Source organism: Numenius arquata, chromosome 10, assembly GCF_964106895.1.
Source record: "Numenius arquata chromosome 10, bNumArq3.hap1.1, whole genome shotgun sequence".
NCBI lineage: Eukaryota > Metazoa > Chordata > Aves > Charadriiformes > Scolopacidae > Numenius > Numenius arquata.
This window is the reverse complement of record NC_133585.1, coordinates 51,091,204-51,111,789: the sequence shown is the minus strand read 5'-3', so window position 1 is coordinate 51,111,789 and position 20,586 is coordinate 51,091,204. Positions and strand designations below refer to the sequence as shown.

The 20,586-nt window shown below is 40.5% G+C and overlaps 1 protein-coding gene across 30 annotated transcripts in view; it reads right to left on the bottom strand.

Moving 5' to 3' along the window:
- Nucleotides 1-3,454: 3,454 nt before the first annotated feature.
- The window catches only part of SORBS2 (sorbin and SH3 domain containing 2), a 181,787-nt gene continuing 164,655 nt past the window's right edge, over nucleotides 3,455-20,586 (bottom strand). For 28 of the 30 annotated variants that reach the window (XM_074155258.1, XM_074155284.1, XM_074155287.1 and 25 more), the window contains 4 exons: nucleotides 19,552-19,755; nucleotides 8,921-8,970; nucleotides 5,995-6,101; nucleotides 3,455-5,210 (listed from right to left, as the gene is read on the bottom strand). In XM_074155258.1, the coding sequence (XP_074011359.1) occupies nucleotides 5,149-5,210; nucleotides 5,995-6,101; nucleotides 8,921-8,970; nucleotides 19,552-19,755 (423 nt within the window). In that variant the 3' untranslated portion in view covers nucleotides 3,455-5,148. Of the gene's footprint in view, nucleotides 5,211-5,994; nucleotides 6,102-8,920; nucleotides 8,971-12,552; nucleotides 12,661-15,582; nucleotides 16,336-19,551; nucleotides 19,756-20,586 lie in introns of all 30 variants that reach the window. The other 2 variants (XM_074155267.1, XM_074155263.1) reach the window with 1 other exon arrangement.

Sequence of the window (20,586 nt, the reverse complement as noted above, 5' to 3'; positions counted from 1 at the left end):
GCATTTTTTTTTTTTTTGCATTCAGTGAAATAAATAGCATGATGTGGATTGTTTCCTGTAGAGTTGCAGAAGAAAACCTTATAAAATTCCTCTTCCCTGCTTGCTGTGTATGGACCAGGTACCAATTTCTACGTGTTGATCTGGCAAGTTCCTGCCCTGTAGAATGGGTGGATTTTGGTCTGAGTCTGATATTTGCTGGACGTAACACGGGTTTCTGCTTTATGAACGTGTTTAAAAATTGAATTATTGTCCCTTTCAATATGTTTTTTGCAACTTTGGAGCCACCTAGGATATGACTTTTAAGTTAACTTGCCAGTTAGGTACTGGAGAAGGGGGAACTGTCTGCTGCGGTGCGTAGTGGGAGCAGTTAAAGAAGTTTGCTGTTAACTGGAGCCAAGGGAGGGTCTCGCCACGTAACGAGAAATGCCGTAAGGGAATATAATTAGCCATGACCTAAGGTCCTTCTAGAGCTACTGACTTCATGTTTCCAGCTTCCCACTGGCTCCTGCGCCGCTTTTCTCAAATGCCCGGGAAGCACCTCATGTTCCTCTCCGGGATCTGTGCAGCAGCATTTAAAAGGCAGCGAGTAAATACCAGGCGTGGCAGGGTGACAACACGCCTTGGCACGGGTGACAGAATGTCACACCCGCTGGGGTGACCCTTCCCTCGCTTCAGGATACAGATCGTTGCCATCAGCTGCTCGTGCGTCAGCCTCCCTGGCGGGTTGGTGGCCTGTGGGTCCTCCTGTCCCAAGAGGCCGTTGCCCCAGTGACAACCGAGGCAGTGGGATCTGTTGGTTTTTTTAGGGACACTCTGGTCACGTTACCTATTTATCCCTAACATGGCACAGCTCTGCAACAAACCTGATTTCACATGGAATTTTCTTAGTCTGCAAACTATGTCATAGCTTTAAAAGACAACCGTAACAGCAATCAAGATGTGTGCTACATATCTGGACAAGATAAAGGGAAATTGGTTTGATGTATCATTTTCCGTAAAAAAAAAAAATAATCCGTGACTATCCGAGGCTTTGAATTGACTTGTTCTGGTCTCTTCCTAGAGATTAAGCTGGCTGACCTCTGATTCCCCAGGTGTCTTTTCCTCTGGCCTTAGGGACGAAGGACTGCCTTGTCCCATGGGCTCCCCTGCATTAACGTATAGGGGAGTTTGCACGGATTGTACAAGGCAGCTCAAAAAATCCTTCAGGCTGTTCCTTAAATAGTGTAGCTGGGTTTTCAGCAGACTTAGCCAATTTTTTTATTCACCTGGATATACCTTTAATATTTCTCTACTTCTTGACTAAAACATTAACGCTACCTTTTTTTCCTGAAGTGTCAACAACTTGCTATTCTTATTACAATGATTTACCTTTTCCCTTTTATTCATCGCCTTTGCAATTAGCAAAGAGGATGCTATTTCACCCCTCAACCACTCAGACCCTTAACGATCGTGATACATATTTTTTTTTTTTTTATATTAGTAAGACTACACCAACCCGTTGATGTTGTTAGACTGGTTTTTTTACAGAAATACACTATTAAAGCACAGTATTGCCTACTTCTTACAGGTGTATGGCTCAAAGTGCTTCAGTGATGTCCCAGATCCCACACTGGGTCGCCCAGAAAGGACAAACCTACAATGTTTGATTGTGATGTGGTTTTAATAATACTGAACGAGGGGTAACAGTTTTAAACTGAAAGAGCAGAGACTTAGATGAGATGTTAGGAAGAAATTCTTTCCTGTGAGGGTGGTGAGACACTGGCCCAGGTTGCCCAGAGAAGCTGTGGATGCCCCATCCCTGGAGGTGTCCAAGGCCAGGCTGGATGGGGCTTTGAGCAACCTGGTCTGGTGGGAGGTGTCCCTGCCCAGGGCAGGGGGTTGGAACTGGATGATCTTTAAGGTCCCTTCCAACCTGAACCATTCTATGGTTATAGGGCTGTAAGAAGAGCTGCGTGTGGTGGGTTTAAGGTAACTTAGGACTGGAAAGGACACATTGACCTCAGTGGTCATAGTGCTGACTCAATTAGGTCTTGTCCAAATGGAAAGCGCTTCCAGCACTGACCATGTTGATACTGACGAAGGAGTTTATCTGCTGGAGCTTTAACAGCAGACCCTGCTCTGAAAATGTTAACTTTGCCTAAAGGAAGGTTAAGCTACAGACTTAGGTATTTATTTAGAGGTGTCGGTGATTTTGTGTTTTGCAGACATTAAAGACATTAGTATGGGATAATTCACTTTTGCAGGCAGAGTCCCAAGTGTAAGATGTTCCCTCAAACCCTGTATTTTCCTTAAATCTTGCTTCCATGCTGAAATTTTACAGAGGAGTTCTTGTTTTGCTTTTGTTTGAAGGATTAGAGCGTGGGAACTTTTGCCAGGCATAAAGCGTTCACTGTTGTGCGTTTTACCTTTGTGCTTCTGGAGTGAAGGGCTCTGGCAACAGAAAAATCATCTCAGATTAGCACAGTCCATGCAGAAAGTCATAGAATCATAGAATCGTCCAGGTTGGAAGAGACCCTTGGGATCATCGAGTCCAACCATCTACCCTACACTACAAAGTTCTCCCCTATACCATATCCTCCAACACCACATCTAAACGGGTCTTAAACACATCCAGGGATGGCGACTCAACCCCCTCCCTGGGCAGCCTGTTCCAATGCCCGACCACTCTTTCTGTGAAAAATTCTTTCCTAATGTTCAGTCTAAACCTACCCTGTTGGAGCTTGAAGCCATTCCCTCTCGTTCTGTCATTAGTTACCTGTGCGAAGAGACCAGCACCAACCTCTCTACAGTGTCCTTTCAAGTAGTTGTAGAGAGTGATGAGGTCTCCCCTCAGCCTCCTCTTCCTCATACTAAACAGTCCCAGCTCCTTCAACCGCAGTCCTTAACATCGCTTTTGCCTTCAAGTTTTTTAGGGAAAAGGACCACCTGAGAGCTGCAGGGCAATGCTAGTTGCCCATATATATAACCCCTATATGCTTGGTGGTGGGAAAGAAGTCTCTGTAGAAGGCAAAACTATTTGCATAGAGACAATATGTATTTTCTAGAAATGATGGGGGAAACAGTTGTGTACTCCAAGCAAAATTTATTAGAAGTCTATTCAAGAAAAAAAAACCACAGAGACCTTTTGCTTGTAGGAATTCAAAGTCAGTTACCTGAAAGCCAGGTATGAAAAACCTGTAATTTTTTTTTTCTAAAATCAGATACAGAGTAGAAACAGTACTTTTTAAATATCACAGGCAACAGATATTTAAGTCTTCAATCATAAATGGCATCAAAGATAGGTATTAATCTCACAGCAAAGCTGCATGCAGATCTAGTTTAAAATTGAAAGCCTTTGAATATAAAGCTTTTGCCAGGAAATCTGCAATAATAAAGGTATGCTGCACAAAGATGTTTCTTTACCTTTGTCTTAATGACATTTCTCAGTAATAAAGACATATGTACATTTAGATTTGGCTGGTAAACCATATTTTAATTAATAAAATTTTGCATAAAATGCTATCTTACAGAATTGCACTATCCAGATGTGCTTATGGTAAATAGACCAAGAAAAGAGATGCATTGAAATGTTCTGTATGTGAAGAGGGCAAAGATCAAATAAGGAACTTAATTTTTCTTAAAATCAACAACCAAATGGCTCTGTACAAAAAAGCAAACATATGTACAAAATGCTACAGAGACTACATACATTTTGATAATTCCAATCCTTTACCCTTGAGAAATGCAGTAGAAGCTTTTGCCATCTATAAGGTGCTGAAGAAACCAAATCGGAACTTTTATTTTTATAAAGCCATAGTCATTATCATCCTGTGCCTTAATTTCATTTGCTAGTTACGCTTACCTTTGCTTATGGAAAACGTATGTTTTCAAATACTTTTTTCATTCAGGAAAAAAAAAAAAAGAAAAACCCACCTCTAAAATGTATCAGTTTTAATACTTGTGACTTTTCTTTTTCTGTACTAAATTCCTAAAAAGAACGTGTAACTCAGGTTTTGTTAACATACATATGTGTGTATATATATATATATATAGTGAAGTAAATCAGTACATGATACTCGTGAATATTTTTTTCAGGTGGCTACGTTAGGAAAAAAAACCAACCCCAACCCTTTGCACTAACACTGTTTACTTCCTGCTGCTTAACATTCCTGATACGTAAAAACACTAACCCCTCAAATTTCGTGTTGCTTATTATTACAGCTTTTTGATTACAACCTTTTAACCTCAGACATCAGTAGCAGGTTATTATTGTCTGTGCTTACATCGTTGCCTGTCTCTTCATTAAATCCTCTTTCCCGAGGTTTTATGCCTTTTGCACTTCTTACCTTTTAACAAAAAACGCTACAGCTTTATTAGGGAAAAAAAAAGAAAACGAGGTTTAGCCGATACCATTGCACCTGTTCAGAACACTTGCAGTTCTTCCATTATTAATTATTTCTTTTTTTTTTTTTTTTCACTACGCTCGCTTGAGATTTTACAATCACTGTGCATATGTTACAAGGTACAAGTGCAGGCAAAAAAATTCTACATTATAATTTGTCTTACATTGTAAACCAGTACAATAGGCAAACCTGTGATACGGCAAAGTGAAAGCAACGAATGCTGCCAAGCTAATAAGGACGTGGAAATTCAAACAATATTTTTTTTTTTTTTGTTGTTAAAAATAGTAAACAGCAACTTCCCCCTGCATTACATGCACGCTGAAAAAATCCCATCAGACCTCATGATAGTACCCCAAATGTCCAAACCAAGGCCAGTTTCTCCCCCTTCCCGCCCCCCCAATGGCAATTCATCCCTGTACCTGTCATCAGGCTTCTCCTGTATCGGGCTTTTTTTTTTTTTTTTTCCTATATCCTTCATATTTTTCTATTAAAAGACTTAAAAGCAGGGAGTATTTAAATGTTGCAACGCTTCCTCTTGTCTCGGAAAAGCTTAAAGTTATTCGCACCGTGGTCGTTGCTGTAACGCTGCTGGGACGGACGGTGGGGCGGGTGGGTGGGATGGGATGAGGATGGACTAGGTGGCCTCTACTGGAGACTGCAAGCAAGGGAACGGAAGGCCAGCGGAGCATGTTTTCTAGCAGCTTTATGCAGATGTGTTGCAGAGATGCAGCATAAATAAGTAGAAAAAAAAAATAATAATAAAAATTCACAGCCTCTTGACATAGTTTCCAGGGAAAGTACCAAAGAATTTGGTTCTTCTCGAGGTTCCTGAAATTAGAAGCAATAGATGAAAGATGCGCATAACAACAGGAAATCACTATGCAAGCATGGCCTTTAAATATTCGTGTTTAATATTGCACAAACAGAAATATCTACAGTTCTTCACAATATAACTTCAGAAAGTTATTTTGAATTTCATTTAGAGTTTTAACGAATTAAAAATGCAGGAAGGAAAAAGCAAATAAAAAGGCGTATTTGGCTACATTGGTTTAGACTTGATTAAATTTCTGGGCTAAAATTTTGACTTGGTACATAGAAATGAATTTAATTTCAACAACATCCAGTCTATTTAGATAATTTGAGTTTATGAAACGTTGAGGACTAGTTAGATGGTTAAGTTGGCCACTGTGGGCACGAGGGCTTATGGAATGACTCGGCCACCTTATCTCTGTTTGTTCAGTAGTACTTGGTTCTCACAAGCAGTCGATTCCGTAGGTGTGTTCATGCGAGTAAGTTTTACGTGACCTGGTCTTTATAAAGAGAGCGGTAACGGACAGTCCCTTTTGTGTCGTTTGTGAGAGTGACAACAGTGCTCTACCATAAACTGTTGTCACGGGTCAGTTTGTCTCCATCAATTCCAAAAGGCACAAGTGAAAAATCACCCACGACTTTTGGTGGATTTTGAGTGGGAATTCTCCTGATAAAGCCAGGTTCGGGTTTATTGCACTGAATCCCCAAAATTAATTTGTTTAAAAGCAAAGAGGGCAGCAAAGGTCAGGGCTGGGGGCGGGGCAGGGGGGGGGGGGATAAAAGAAACCGAATGAAAACGTACCCACAAACCATCCATCATCACACTTTTCCATCACATCAATGACATCTCCCTCTCTGAGCTCCAACTCATCTTCGTTCCTAGGAGTATAGTTATATAGAGCCTGAAACCTTAAATAGGACAAATGACGCATTTTAAAAAGAAGTAAGAGTTCTTTGCACCTTTGCTGAAGTAAAGGAGCTGGTTTTAACATTAAGTAGTAAGTAACACTTCTTGTGAATATAGCAGAAAAGGGTTTATTTTTCCTAGTGGACTTCAGGACTAGGTACTTATTATAGTAAATAAATAAAACTTTTTTAGGGGACTCATCAGACATTAAAGACTGGGGACTCAAGCCCGATGGCTCCTCAGCCAGTTGCTTTGAACGCAGAATTCCAGTATTATTATTATTATTATTTTTAGCATCATTTTATAGTTGAGTCACCAAAACAGAGGACTTCTAAAGGGGAGTCTGGTTAACCTTCCCTGGTTAAAACTGCCCCTGATGTAAATAATGAATATATTTTTATTTATTTATTATACATTCATATATTTATGTATTATTTATTTTTAAAGAGAGAGAGAGATATATATAAAAAATCTCTGAAAGTGAGGGAGAGGCTTGAATCCAATCAGGGGACACAAGGATGGAAACTCAGGCAGTGTTCAGACACTGATTTCTACCTCTCCCCAGGCCAGGGGCTGCAGACTGAAGGATGTGAGGTGGATAAATGGAAAGAGGTGTGAGACTACTAGATTTATTATCTTTTGTTCCTTGTCGGTTTTTTAATTGAGTTTCTTGGAATGCAAAGAATGGCACTAAACTGTGAATAGGGGGAAGTGAAGGTGCTGGGTCGGATGCCCACAGGGAGATTGCTGCAAACGCCCATGAGAAATCAGAATCTGCCTTTTTTTTTTTCTCACCATCTGTGCCCTGACTGTGTGTAAAGGAGCAGAAATTGTACAAAGGAAATATTTTTAATTTAAAAATATTGAAACAAAACATAATCATGTCCATTTTTCCCTCTTAACAACAGCTCACTGATTTGAAAACCTTAATGCCATTATACTTCCCCCCGTAAAACTAAATTAACTCCCCCCTTGATGTGTCGGAACTCAATATTTCCATTAGCTCTGTATCATTCAGGCAAAATTTCTGTGGCTTAAATGAGATGTTGATTTCAGTAAAAAAATTCCCACTCCTGAAAGTCCCATTTGAAAATCCTAAATCCAGACTGGTGCTGTGCTTAGTGTAAGGATGGTTGTCTTGAATAAACTATGCTTATTTTTTCATTTTGCTGACTTGGAGAAAAAATAAAGACACAGTTCCAAGAAAAAAAAAAAAAGATATTAACTTAATTCCTCGTGACTGGCAGTTGTCTCCCCAAATCTGAAAAGTCTAATTTTAAATTTTAATCACACTAACAGAATGGAACGGGACTGGTTATTTAAGCAATCATCTCTGGTAATTTGTGTAGCAGGAGTAAGACCAATCTGTGCAAAAAATTAAATGGCAATAACGTTCTCTGTCATGCTTATCAGTATTCCAGGAAAACAGAGCTGTGATGATATTCCAAAACTGATTAAATGCAGCTTCCAAAGTACAGGAGTTGCAGATGTAATGCGTCAGGAATAGGATTCAAGCCAAATACTTACTCAAATACAGTAACAAGAACTTCCCAATTAGCACTCTTTGTACTTTAAAAAAATCTAATCCTAGTCACTTCTAGATAATCCATTTTAATAACTCCTTTGTAGTAATTTCATTCTTTCTTTGCTAATCTAAGAATTTCTTAAATATATAAATATACATAATATATAAAAATATTACTGTTTACAACACTAACAGAATACATATTCAAGACAAAGAGTGGTTGGTTGGCAATTCAAATATATTTCTGTTTTTAATTTTAGGAATAAGTAACTAGTCATGAACTAAAAATTTTTTGAACAAAATTAGTTTGATAATTATTGCTTACAAAACAGAGTTCAAAGCCTCAGTACGCTCAACAATACCCACAGGAACTTGGGGTTTTAGTGAGATTGAACCCAAAATGTCCAATTTTCATTATATATTATCTGTGGCATAGTTGTCAAATAACTTTTTGCCCCTCTCTTCTCTTTTGCCATTTCTTCAAGTGACTAGAAGGTAAAATTTAAAATATTTTTAGATACTAGGCCTTGGTTACATTTAGGGGAATTCATCTACTAGGTCATACTCCAAAGTGCTAGAGGAAGAATGGCTGCTGGTTTCAGGGGTCACTGAAGCAGGAGCCGAGTGCAAGACTAGGGGGAAAAAAAACCCAAAAAAGGAAAAAAAGCCCCCAAACCGAAACAATCCTGCACTGAACTTGCATTTTAACAGTCAGCGCTGAAATAGCCTTACTTGTTTTATCCCAAGTGCTTACTTGTTTATGAAAATAAGACTTGAGAATCAGTCAGTTTTCAAAAAGGTTTTCTTGTATCTAATTTTTAAACTGCACATGTAAATTATGCTAAAAAAGTGTGAGCCTGTGTTCCCGTGATCAACATTATCAAGTTATTTTTTTTCCTCTTTGTTCACATTCAGAACTGTTTCTGAGTAATTCGTGTCAAGGCAGTAAAGCAGATGAGTTGAACCGATGCTAAATCTTTAACTGGCATTCTGCTGAGATGTAAAAATGGAGAGAATAACAAGAAGTCAAACTTTATTTTTACAAAATGATTATCCCTTTTCAGTATAAATGACGGGGAACTGTAAGCTGGCATGTCTGTCTGAGCTGGATGTAAATTAAACAACGAAATCTTTGCCCTCTGGGACCTCCTGGATATCTTCCTACATCATGCGGTTATCTGCAAATTTCCAAAATCTCTCCATAATTGCACTTGGCAGGTTAACAAATTATTTGACGTTGCGCTGGCTATTGCTTAATGCTTGGGTTTTGGTTTAGTAGACAAGAAATATACTTACGGTTCCCCCCCACCGTGTATGTTTTCATGAGCAAGCACAGGGCGCTGTGGCTGAAATGAAATGATTTGAAATGTGATAAAGATTTATAGTCTGAGGTGCAGCTAGTTGGGTAGGGGCATGAGAGAGAGTTTCTTAGGGGTTCGTATTCTACCTTGCATAAAACACCACCTCCCTCCCCTCCAACTCACAATAAATTCTCAAGAGACATGGCAAGCAGCGGATAATTTTGGCGGGTTTAAAGATCTGATTTTTGGAGGCCATAATAAAACTAAACCAAAGCTGTGAACTTTATCATCAGTCCTTTCTATTTATAGTGGAGCAGAAAGCTGGAACTGAACCCTGCTGCCTCTTCGCTGCGAAACAGAAATAGCGTTAGAAAAATCAGATGCAACTGAGGAACATTATACATTTCTTGGGTGAAGTATATTTTTAGATAAGCAGAAATGAAATCTCCTATACGTAATGGCAGAATTTAGAATATTCATAGACAAACAACATACCAATTTACATTACACACACATACACAGGGTACTAACTTGGCAGGCACAACATGCTAAGCTTAAATTAATTCTGTTTCATCTCCAGGGAGAGCACAAAGCCATGCAGGCTGCTGGATGGCAAAGAGCAGAACGACTTTTTGAAGGAATGCATGTAATTGTGTGAAAATAACAATTAACGCTTTTACAAACTACTTTTTTCCTCTGAAGTATTTCCAGTGCAAAGCTTTATGAAAGGAACTATTTTCCTTCTTAATGAAGCATTACCCACCACTAATCTGGACGCAACGGAAATGGTAAATATTAACCTCCTACAGAAACCGTATCCTGCTTAGAAAGACATTGACTTCTGCCTGTTAGAACCCGGCTGGGGCCGGGTACAGGGCAGGAGCAGCTGCTCGGGAGAGCTCTTGGCGTGAGCAGTGATCATGTTCTCTGTTGACTGAGGATGCCCTACAGTTGTGCTGCAGAGACTGGTACTGGTCTGGGAACCCTATCTGTTTTGGGAGTGGTGGGTATCCAACACAGCTCACGGCACTCTTTCATGAATTGAGTAAACCGCAACCTGACCCCGAAGCCATGGGATTTCTCTTATTGCTCAATGGTTCTGTCTTTCCCAGGTTTGGCTATTTCAGTCCATCTTGCTTCAGTTTGTTCTTGAAGATGACGCAGTCTTCTATGAGAGAAGGCTGCAATAAACAACCCACAGCCTGATGGTATCAATTGGATGTTAAAAGGCACTATGTGTGCTTTGGTTTTTGGTTTTGTTTTTTTTTTTTTTCCCCTTCCCAGCATCTCCAGATGAAATTGAAGTAGTTAAATTTCTTTTCATCGTGTTTGCCCGTGTACATGTAGAAAATATTGTGAACGTTCTCCACTTTGTTTGTACAGTCAGTAGAGTATAATTTTAAAAAGGTGCCTAAATATGCAGGCAGGTAGATTACAGAACTGTTATTCATATTAATGACAGCTAAGTGGCAAAGAGGTTTTCAGAATCAAAAAGATATTTGTTTATGCTCTTTGCATCTCTTCTCTCCCTCATTTAACTCTCGTCTGCCAGCGTACAAGAAAGATGAGTAACTTTTAAGGAAGAATCTAACGATAGTGATTGCAAATTAGACATTTCAGTTCTCAGTAAACTTCCTTCTTGTCAGGCAAGAAGAGAATATTCCACTGGGCAGTTTGCTTGGTATTTGGATTGGGATCTGACCTTACTCTCTGCTAATCTTTCATCAGGTCCGTAACTGAGATGAAGGCCAAAGATAGTCCAAGATGCAAGAGAACTCAACCGAGGTTAAGGATTTTTCTTGCAAACAATAAAAAAGTCAACGCCCTAAACAATACTACAAATGATTTGGTGCTTTGAACATATACCAAGCCAGGAAAAAATCAGGTAGGTCAGTATTATCTTCTTTTTCTGCGTATGCCTCAATGCTTTAAAACGTTTTATTGCTGGTTAATTACTGTAGAAACAGATGATAGAAAATTGAGGTGAGGGAAGATTTTCAACTCTGTTATTACTTTGATGGAATTAGAATCTGGGAAAACTGGGGTGAAGCAATCTGTGCCGTGTCTGAACAGGGGGCCCTTGCAGCTTGCCCTCCATCTGAATGCATTCCTCAATAGTATCCCATCTGATATCAAGAAGCTTTCTCCCTGTTTTCTTTCCCTAAACTCTCATTCCCATATACAGTGGCATTGGTGAGAATGGGGAATGTAGCAAGGTCTGGCTAATTGTGCTCGAGGGAGATAAGGAAATGCATCACCCTGTGGGTAGCTCCTGTTGATTAGGATCTCTAGGTTTCCAGCTATGGCTCAGTTCACTCCACTATCCTGTTTCCTGGGAAAAACCGTAGGGCCTAATTCCCAAAACGTTAAAAAGTGTGCAGTCAAGTTGGTGGTCCCAGTTGTACACCTGATTTTCAGGCATGATTGAGATGTGCTTGCATGTAATAGTTCTGTGTAGTCCTGAGCGTGCCAATCAGGTGTACAATTTGTGCTCTTAAAGCTTTGGAATTAAAGACATAAACGCACTAAACACTGACCAATACAAATGTATCGATTACAAGCCATCCATTTGGAGTAACACACAACATCAAAATATGGCTTAACCCCCTTTTTTTTGTGGATCTTATTCCCAGTTGGGCTTTCTTAGGGATGGTGTTGATAAGCAAATACAAGAATCCTGGCCTTCCTGTGATTGAATTCTCTCTCTTCAGTAGTGAAGAAAGCCCTGTCCCTTATACCTGGTAGCACACAGAGGCCTGCCAAAAAGCCCAGACTTTGAAGTTACAGAAACCTGCATATTTTAAATTGGAATTCAAATTCTATAAATGTAGGCACCAGAAAGACGATAACCTAAAATCAGCAGCAACAGCAGGGAAAAGAGTTCATCCCTTTACCAGTTTTAAGAGCCAAATGGTAAGAAACCAAAGCAAAGAGTGTTTTATCCTAAACTGAAAGTAAAACGTAACCCATAAATTCTCATTCTCATAGAGTTCAGGTTGTTTTTTTCTTTTTTCATAATTCAGATAATCTTTTTGAGTGAAACGCGTGCAAACTCTAAACTATCTGACTTTCTGGCTAGGTAAAACTGTTATGTTTCTGTTACACTGCAGATAGGAAGGGAAAAGCTTGAGTAAGTAGAACAGTCTGGAGTAACGGTGCTTGGATAAAGAGCAGAGTATTGAGTGAACATAATATAGCAGCAACAAAACAGTTTAAAAAGATTCAAACCCAAGAATTCAGACTGTATACTTGCAATGTAGTATAAATTTTTGACTCTTGGAAACCGTAATTTTAATAAACCAGAAATGCTTTGAAACAGAGGAGTAACTTAGGAAAAAAAAAGACTAAGTATAAAGAACTGTGATCTCCTACATCTTGTAGCACTGGAAATACGATGGGATGCTGCAGAGGTACAACACACTAACGGGTTGATAAAATAAGATTTGGCACACACAGACCTGTTGGCTTTACTCAGACATGGCACAGAAGCACAACAGGAAGAAAACAGAGTGTACTGATAGTGCTGAGACACTTAAGGGGGGAAAAGCAAAATACTGAGAGACTGGACACCGGGCTCCTTTATCTATAGAAACGTTTTTCTTGCACACTGGGTGTCCAGTACCGTACCCTGTGTGAGTAGCTGGGACCTCGGAGAGGTGAGCTGCAGGATCTCTTAGTCATCACTGGGCTACGAGGAGGTTTACCCATAACAAAGAGCTCTCTCTTTAAATTAGCCTAGAAAAACCACAGAAACTGCATCAAGACAGAGTTTAAGTATGAAGCATGGTGGGATTTTTGTTGCTTCATTCGTACATGCAAACTGGACATGCTTTTCTTGATTAAAAAAAAAAAAGCAAACGTGTTACGGGTGCAAATAATGGCACTATTAGTCTACGGCATTTTCCTTGTTGGCACCGTACCTTTTTTCCCCAGGGTTTGCTGCTGTGGCAGATGCCCTCACACGTTACAGTTAAAAGATTAATCATGCACAGTGTTTGCAATTGAAATATGAAGGGTTATTGCAAGTGCACCCACTCAGATAGCTCAGTTAGCAATATAGAAAAGCTTAACAGCACAGAGCAGAAATACCATCTTAGAAATGCCAAGGACAAATGTTGTATTTCTTTGCCGTTAAATGGAACACGGACCTTAAATTTGCATTTAGAAAGCAAGTAAATACTTGATGGTAAGTACTTCAATGAAAAGTCTTTGTTTTGTCAGAGTGTTTGTCAGAATTCAGCTCTTAAGGTGTGTGTGCAGGAAATGCGAATTCTCAGGGGCGGGGCAAGTAGGGGGGAATGCGAGAGCTGTGGAGTGCTGAGATTGGAAACCTTTTCTTTGGTGCTTGTGACTGTTTGCCAGTAGAACGTGGAAGGACAGAAGAAGAGCCCCTTCTTAGGAGCTGAGAGGGTGAATAACAAAAAAAAAAAAGGATACTAAGGAAGGCTGAGGAGGCAGGAAAACGTCAGCATTTCTCCTTGGGAAGAGTAGCCATCAAAGGCACTGCACAACTGATGGGTTATTCAAAGTTGCAGAAATAAATGCAATGCTGAGTTTTACTCCTCCTTTGAGGTGAAACACACTTTAGCCCATGAGAGATTCGTGTCCCTGAAAGAACCCTTATGTCTCTAGCCTGCTTCAGAAAAAACCCAACAGATGCGGTGGACCTTAAGGCTTCTTTAAATCCATTATGTCTGGGTTTTCCATGAACACACTTTGCAAGCCGTGGTAGATTTAAAAAACAAACAAACAAAAAGCATTTTTTTTGCCATAGATGTAATTATCACTTTCTCTAAGATAGTTTCTCAAACTTTTTACCTGACTTTTCCTCCTTTTCATGAGCAAATGGACTCTCTGGAAGTCAGCACTGGGAATTGACTTTGGGTCTAAACTGGACTGGGAGTTGACTTTGTCTTATTTAAAGCAACTTTCCAGATTTGATTTTTCTGCCGCAGAACTGCAATGCTGACACAAAGTGTAGTCCTGAAGAGGGAATAACCTTTGTCCGGTCCTTGACTAACAGAACTGGGATTTAGAACACGACCCTCCGCGGTGGCGCTTCGCTGTGAGATTTGTAACTCTTCTCCCAGGTTTTGGATCGAAATTGAAAACACTTTTAAACTACAGATGTTGCCTAATTTGTGCGTACTTGAATATGCTTCTGTTTCTTTTGATTAAGTAAGAGTTACTGATGTCCTGCTATGGGCTTGAAATTGAGTTGAAGGCTTTCTGCTTTGCTTTCACTGGTCTCTCCTTAAGCTATTTCATCCTGTCATAATGGTTATAGTTTCCCCTTGCGTTTCATTGGAAAAAGGCCTATCTTAATGCTTCCCCTGCTATGTTATTTGATATTAGTAAAGGAAACAACACATCTGAAAAGATCAAGCTCGGTGTTAGCCTTGCAGTTAGTTCATATACGTGAAGATTTGCGACATTCCATGCTCGAGGTGCAGGTACCTTGAGCTGTGGTGAGTCTCTCTCCCGCTGGTGGAGGGGTTTAGGAAGGAGAGGAGGGGAGAGGGAAGCAGCAGAGGGGGGTGGTGGAGGAGCAGAGTGAGAAGCCGGTGCCGCAGCAGAGGGAAGTGGAAGATTAGGAGAAAGGTGGGAAGGAGGATCAGAGTCTCCTGATGTTCCCGCAGAAAGCAGAGCCGGCTTAAATGTTTAAGAAAAACGAGAATTGTGCTATAAAACCAGCTGCGAAGGACATAAAATGCTCAATAAGCAGTCGCATAACTCACCCGAGCAGTTGCAAATGCGATGCTAATTTTATTATTAGTCAGTCTACTTTTCTGGAAGAAAATTCTTCCCTCAGAAATCAAAACCAGTTGCCATTTAGGGCCATGGATTTCACTTCTATTCTTACTGTTTTTTCCTGTGTTTTTAAAGTTAAGTAAGGGTGGAGGCAGCCTGAAAAATCTTTCTAATTAACTAGTTTTACATTTGGCCTAAAATATATTGTGCTGAGTATCTGATTTACGTGTTGGCACGTGCCAGCACTCAACAGTCTGTTAAAATAAGTGCTGGACAGGCAAAATCTGTTCTAAAACTGCGCCGAGAAACCCCACAAACGGTGTAGCGAGACTGTGGTGCTTAACGGCAAGCGGACATTCGGGATAGTCCAGCATCATTCTGTCCCGAAGAGGAACTGGGGAGGGCTTTAGGGGGAAGCACTTGTTTAACTAACAAACGTGATCTGATCTGTTATTATCAGTCACATTCTCGTTAACAGGGTCTACTATAAAGACACCAGGCGGGGAAGTGGCACATGTGAAGCACAACTGCTGAGTCCCTGCAGGAGGGACATCCCTCCCTCCGAGGCTCCTTGGGGCCTCTGGCTCTAAAATGTAATGGGCCAGTGAGGAAAATGGTTCACTGGCCTGGACAGAAGGGAAAGGACCAGCAGAGCGGATCCACCATAGAATTTACAGTGGTGTCCACGGCTGCTGCCGAGAAGGGACTATCCCCTGACACCGACAGTTTTTATCCAATGCAATAGTATAAAACTGTGCCTGCGCTCAACACAAACATGTAAATACAAGAAAAGGTGGAGAATAATTATCCAGAGTAAGCTATCTGAACACAGAAGCCAGCTTTTTTTTTTTTCAGAAATTAAAATACCTTATCAATATTCGGTGAAGTGTATCCTTCAAAACATACCATGGAGTCTCCTCCACTCGCTACTGGGAATTCTAAATCGTCATGTCCCACATCTTCCTCTATATAGAGTCTTGGCAGTTCTTCTGTTGTGTCTTCTGCTCCTCTGTAGAAATCTGATTCTTGAGGCTTTGACTGATCCCCTGTATTAACTGACAGGTCTGCAGGACAGATTTCCTCATCATTTCCAGCAGTTGCGGCTACCGCTCTGGAGACAGGGCCACCTTCAAGTGGCGAAGGGATGTTACTGATAAGGGCAACCTGTTCACCTGCTCCTGTAGCATCTGACAAGTCTTGAGGTTCTTCAATAACCAAAGAGTCAAGTATAGCTCTCAAGTCTTTATCTTTTCCTGGTTTGGTATTGTGACTGGTGAGCTCGTATACCGTGTCATGAGATGAGCTGGGTGAAGGTGAGACAGAGGTAGGTACAAGAAAGGACAGAGGAAGAGCTACAGGAGAGCTGAGAGAGACCTCTGTATTTGGATCGAAGTGATCACCCTCAACTCGGTGAGCGCTATTATCTGGGGGGATCACTACAGATGGGGATGTTGTTAGTGCCAAAGAACCGAGTTCCTCTAAGTCACAAAGGAAACTGTCTGGAAACGGTGGAGGAGGTGAGATACACGCGCTTGAAGGTGAAAAGCCAACAGTCCTTGAAAAGCCATCGCTAGTGGCAGCCTGGAGAAGCTTTTGATCAATGTGAGACCAAGAGGAGGAAAGGTGTCTGGGAAGCGGGGACAGTGCTTGGGAAGGCAACTTCAAAAATAAGAAAAACATGGGAATTTAAATAAACAAATAAACATGACAGAGAACTAGGATACGAGTAGACTGGAAAAGGAAAACGCCTGTGCCATCATCTGGCTTATAGGGTGTCATTTCAGTGAGCAGGGGTATCTGAAATCATTACTACATGAATCAGAACGGCAGGAAAGACATTTGGAAAATGAAACCGCATCAGGTGCTGGCGCCCGGCTTAAATGTCAAACATTAAGACAGATCTGAATCATCGTGTCCATGAAGGCGACCTGCATTTGATCTCCTGAAGTTATGTTACTTATGGCACTATGTCAGTGAGCCTGTCACAGGTTATTAAATCATACAATTAATATTAATGTAATTTTCCCCGAACGGTTACTGTTATTTTGAGAATAGCATTTTCAGAAGTACGCTTCAGGCGTCATTACGTATTTCTTTTAAACTATAACAACTCTATCCTCGTGTTAATGCTTCTACTTTTTCTTAGTACTTCTGTTTCAGAAACATCTTTAATACATTGCATACTTTTATTAAGGCGTGAGCAGCTACGGAATGCATTTTTCTTCAAAAGTAACCCTATTAGTTCAAAACGACAGCGACATTTGCGGAAGGTCGGCAGTCAACAACGCTTTTTAAAACACTGACAGCACAGTACACAGCGGTATATTTTGAGTACCGTTACACAATATTGATTGAAGTATCCTTCTGGTAAAAGAAACGTCCTTTTGTAAGAATGAGAGACTGGGGAGTCATACGTACACAGCATCAGTAGATATCCATTGCTTCAGTAAATACTGAAAATGCATTTTTGTTACTATGAATCCTCAAAATTAAAATGGAATGAAAAATATTTTGATCTCATTGCTAGAACTATCCAGAATAATTAGGTGTACGTCTCTTTAAGTTATCTGGACAACTTTAGACTTTAAGTATTACTCTAGAACAGGAAAATAATTTCAAAAGGCTAAATTAAGGTCGTGGAATAGGAAGGCTCATTTACTTACCTGCTGCTAGAGTTTTCTTGAGGCAAATAACTGCATTTTATAGTTAGACAAACCTCTGTAACAGAGTCTTCTGTACCAAGTAAAGAGTATAGACTGATACAATGGAGTCTGCTAGAACAGAGCCAGGCTGTTACAGGCTACACTCAATCTCTCTCCCTCATCTTTCCTTTTGAACCAGGACCTACAACCTGTGGTTTTAAAGTTAATAATACTGCTGAGGAGAGATATTGGCATTTTGAGTTTCTGGTGGCTACGGGCTGCGCTAGAGCTGAAGATATAGATGGTCTAGGCCAAGTTAAGGAGAGTAAAGCTTGCTCCTGACTTGTACTGCTTATTTACTCTTATTGCCAGCAGGCCAGAGAAGTTTAGCACAATTGCTCTAGCAACAGGGGGTGATCCATGCCAAAAAACTCCAAAGGGAGAGGAAAAGCGGTATCAGTAATCGTGGTAAACTCCGGAACACCTTCAGGACTGCTGAAGTCCTTCTAGGTAGTCAGGAACAAGACGTCTCCTTACCTGGCATTGCCATTTCTGAGTGCAGTTTAATTCCGAAACAAGATGTCTGTTTAAGAGTGTCAGTATAGACTTGTTTATTTTTTTTTTAAACTTAGTAATAGTGGCAGGACGGTTTTGTAATCTGCATGTAAATGCTCTGAAGCGTCACCTGTGCTCAACAAGGGTTACAGGGGTCACACAAACACCAGCTTTAGCTGCAGGATGCCTTAGAGACCAGCCTGCCCCATAGAAAATACGGAGAGGGGCATCTCCAAAACCAGAGGCAGCTCCGTCATATGGAACATAAAAGTTGCCTCATACTCTTTATTTGCCTTCAGGAACCTCTGGATTCCTGTAATAATAAGGGGTCTTATCTATGAACATCTCAGTCTGCAGCTACAGAATTTGATGCTACTTCAATTCCACAGTTTAGTTGGAACAGAAGAGAGAGAAGATCTCTCTTGTGACACCTTCTGGAAAACCACACAAGACCTGTTCTAGCAGGTCTCCAAAACCAGATAATACTCTTTAGTTATAAGGAGTATTTTCAGAGGCCACCGCTGTCTATAAATGACATCTTTTAGTAGCTGTCCCCAAAAGCTGCCAATAAATGTGGAAACTATCTCAAAGCTGAAGCATCTAAACGAGCATGAGTCTGCAAGTATACGAAAGCAGAAAAGGGGGCAAAACCAAGTGGAACACATAGAGATCAAAAGGGGGATAAGAAGTTTATAATTACACACCAAACCCGCTGCCCTCGCCGAAGAGATAAACAAGGAAGGTAAATAGGAAGACTTAGAAAAGTTTCCATCTTGAGCATTCAAAACCATCGATTACATTAATGCTAATCACAGTCTGCACGCAGAAACTATCTTAGTCTCTATCACTACCAGAGGGGTTGTGTTTCCCGCACGGGTTACTGGGAAATGTCACGAGTGAATGACAAATCGCAACACGGGACTCTTTGCAGCATCGCATAGTATGTTTTGAGGTGGTTATATAGACTAGGAAGGGAAAGACTTCAGAACCTACGACAGACAACTGGTGTGAAAAATTCCAACTATAAAGGTCTGGATCCAAGCTCGTTGACAACGTGGTGGCATTTCCCTCACTACTAAATTAAACAAGAATGTCACCGTGATCATACCCTTCCAAAGAACCTCGGTTGTACCAACAGCCTCCTTCCAGCGTGTGAATGGCAAAAGGAGGAAGGTTATAGCACAGAATTGTTAGCTGTTCTCCTTAAATTTGAGAGGCACAGAACTGATCTTGGTGAGCTATGTCCCCATGCAAACTGCCCTCTCTTGCCCTCTGTGTGCTTGTGGGACCGCAGGCCTTTGGGACAGCTGTGGTATGGGAATGTATTCACGCTGCGCTATGAAAAGTCTGCTAGACATACCCTTCATGCTCAAATTCCAAGATTCTCAAATTAGCTTTGTTCTGTCAGTTTGATTTCTCTGCCCAAATTTTGCCTGGCCCTACTCTCACTAACGTAATAGCTCATGAAGAAAAGAGCACAAATCCTGGCAGAATGTGAGACACGTACTTGGCTATTAAAATACTTTAAAAACAAGCTAGCAATGCAATTCTACCTATGTAGAAAAAAAAAGGTAGTGCACTTAAGGCATAAATTATGTATTATCTTACGTTAATCAAAAAATTACAAGTCCTTCTCAACCCATTGTAGGGGTAACAGCAAAGAAGAAAAATTCCTTACCTTAGTTGAACTTAACTGGTGTATTCTGTCACTAGAATAGCTTTGGGGTATGGGAGGATCAGGGTAGTCATCAACACTTTTTGATGCATTCTTTTTGATGACTTCTACATAGGAAACAGGGAAGATGCCTTGTCTGTTGGTTCCTGGTATTTTACCTTCATACCAGTTTTGATCAACTCGCTTCAGAAGGATTACTCTGTCTCCCTGAAACGCATCATGAAAAGGAGTTATCAGCAGATACATTGCAAGTTTATTTTCTGAAGAGCGGATATTATTTTAACACAGTATGATTTTCCTTGCAGTGGTGTTTCCCGTCAATCTTGACAATCATCTCCATTTTCACATTTCTCTTCCCATTTTAAAAAGAAATAAATCGTCAAACTACCCCCAACCCCTAGTTCTGTAAATTCCTATTCCTGATTTTTTTTTTAAACCTCTTTGATGTTTACCAATCTCAAGTGAGTGGAAAAACACCCATTCTCTTCAGTGATGCTGGATTAGGCTCTAGGTCAGAATCAAAAAAATATCCTTACTCTTACTTCAAAAGAAAAACAAACCACTGAATAACTTCCGTGTACTCTTAATTCTTAAAAAAAAAAAGTAAGAGGCTGAACTTTTCAGGGGATAAAAAGTATATACTACTTATAACTAAGCATATAATTCCTCCAATAATAATGTTCCTCTACAGCAGTAACATTCCAGTGTCTCACAAACCTCAGAAATTAAAGATTTATTTTGCTCATGGGTAATAAAGCATAACCACCAGGATGTGCACAGAAAAAATAGAATCATAGAATCATGGAATGGTTTGGGCTGGAAGGGACCTTAAAGATCATCCAGTTCCAATCCCCCGCCATGGGCAGGGACACCTCCCACCAGACCAGGTTGCTCAAAGCCCCATCCAGCCTGGCCTTGAACCCCTCCAGGGATGGGGCAGCCACAGCTTCTCTGGGCAACCTGTTCCAGGGAAGTTGTGGATGCCCCATCCCTGGAATAAGAGAATATTATAAAAAGCGGATTGTTATTAAATGAAAT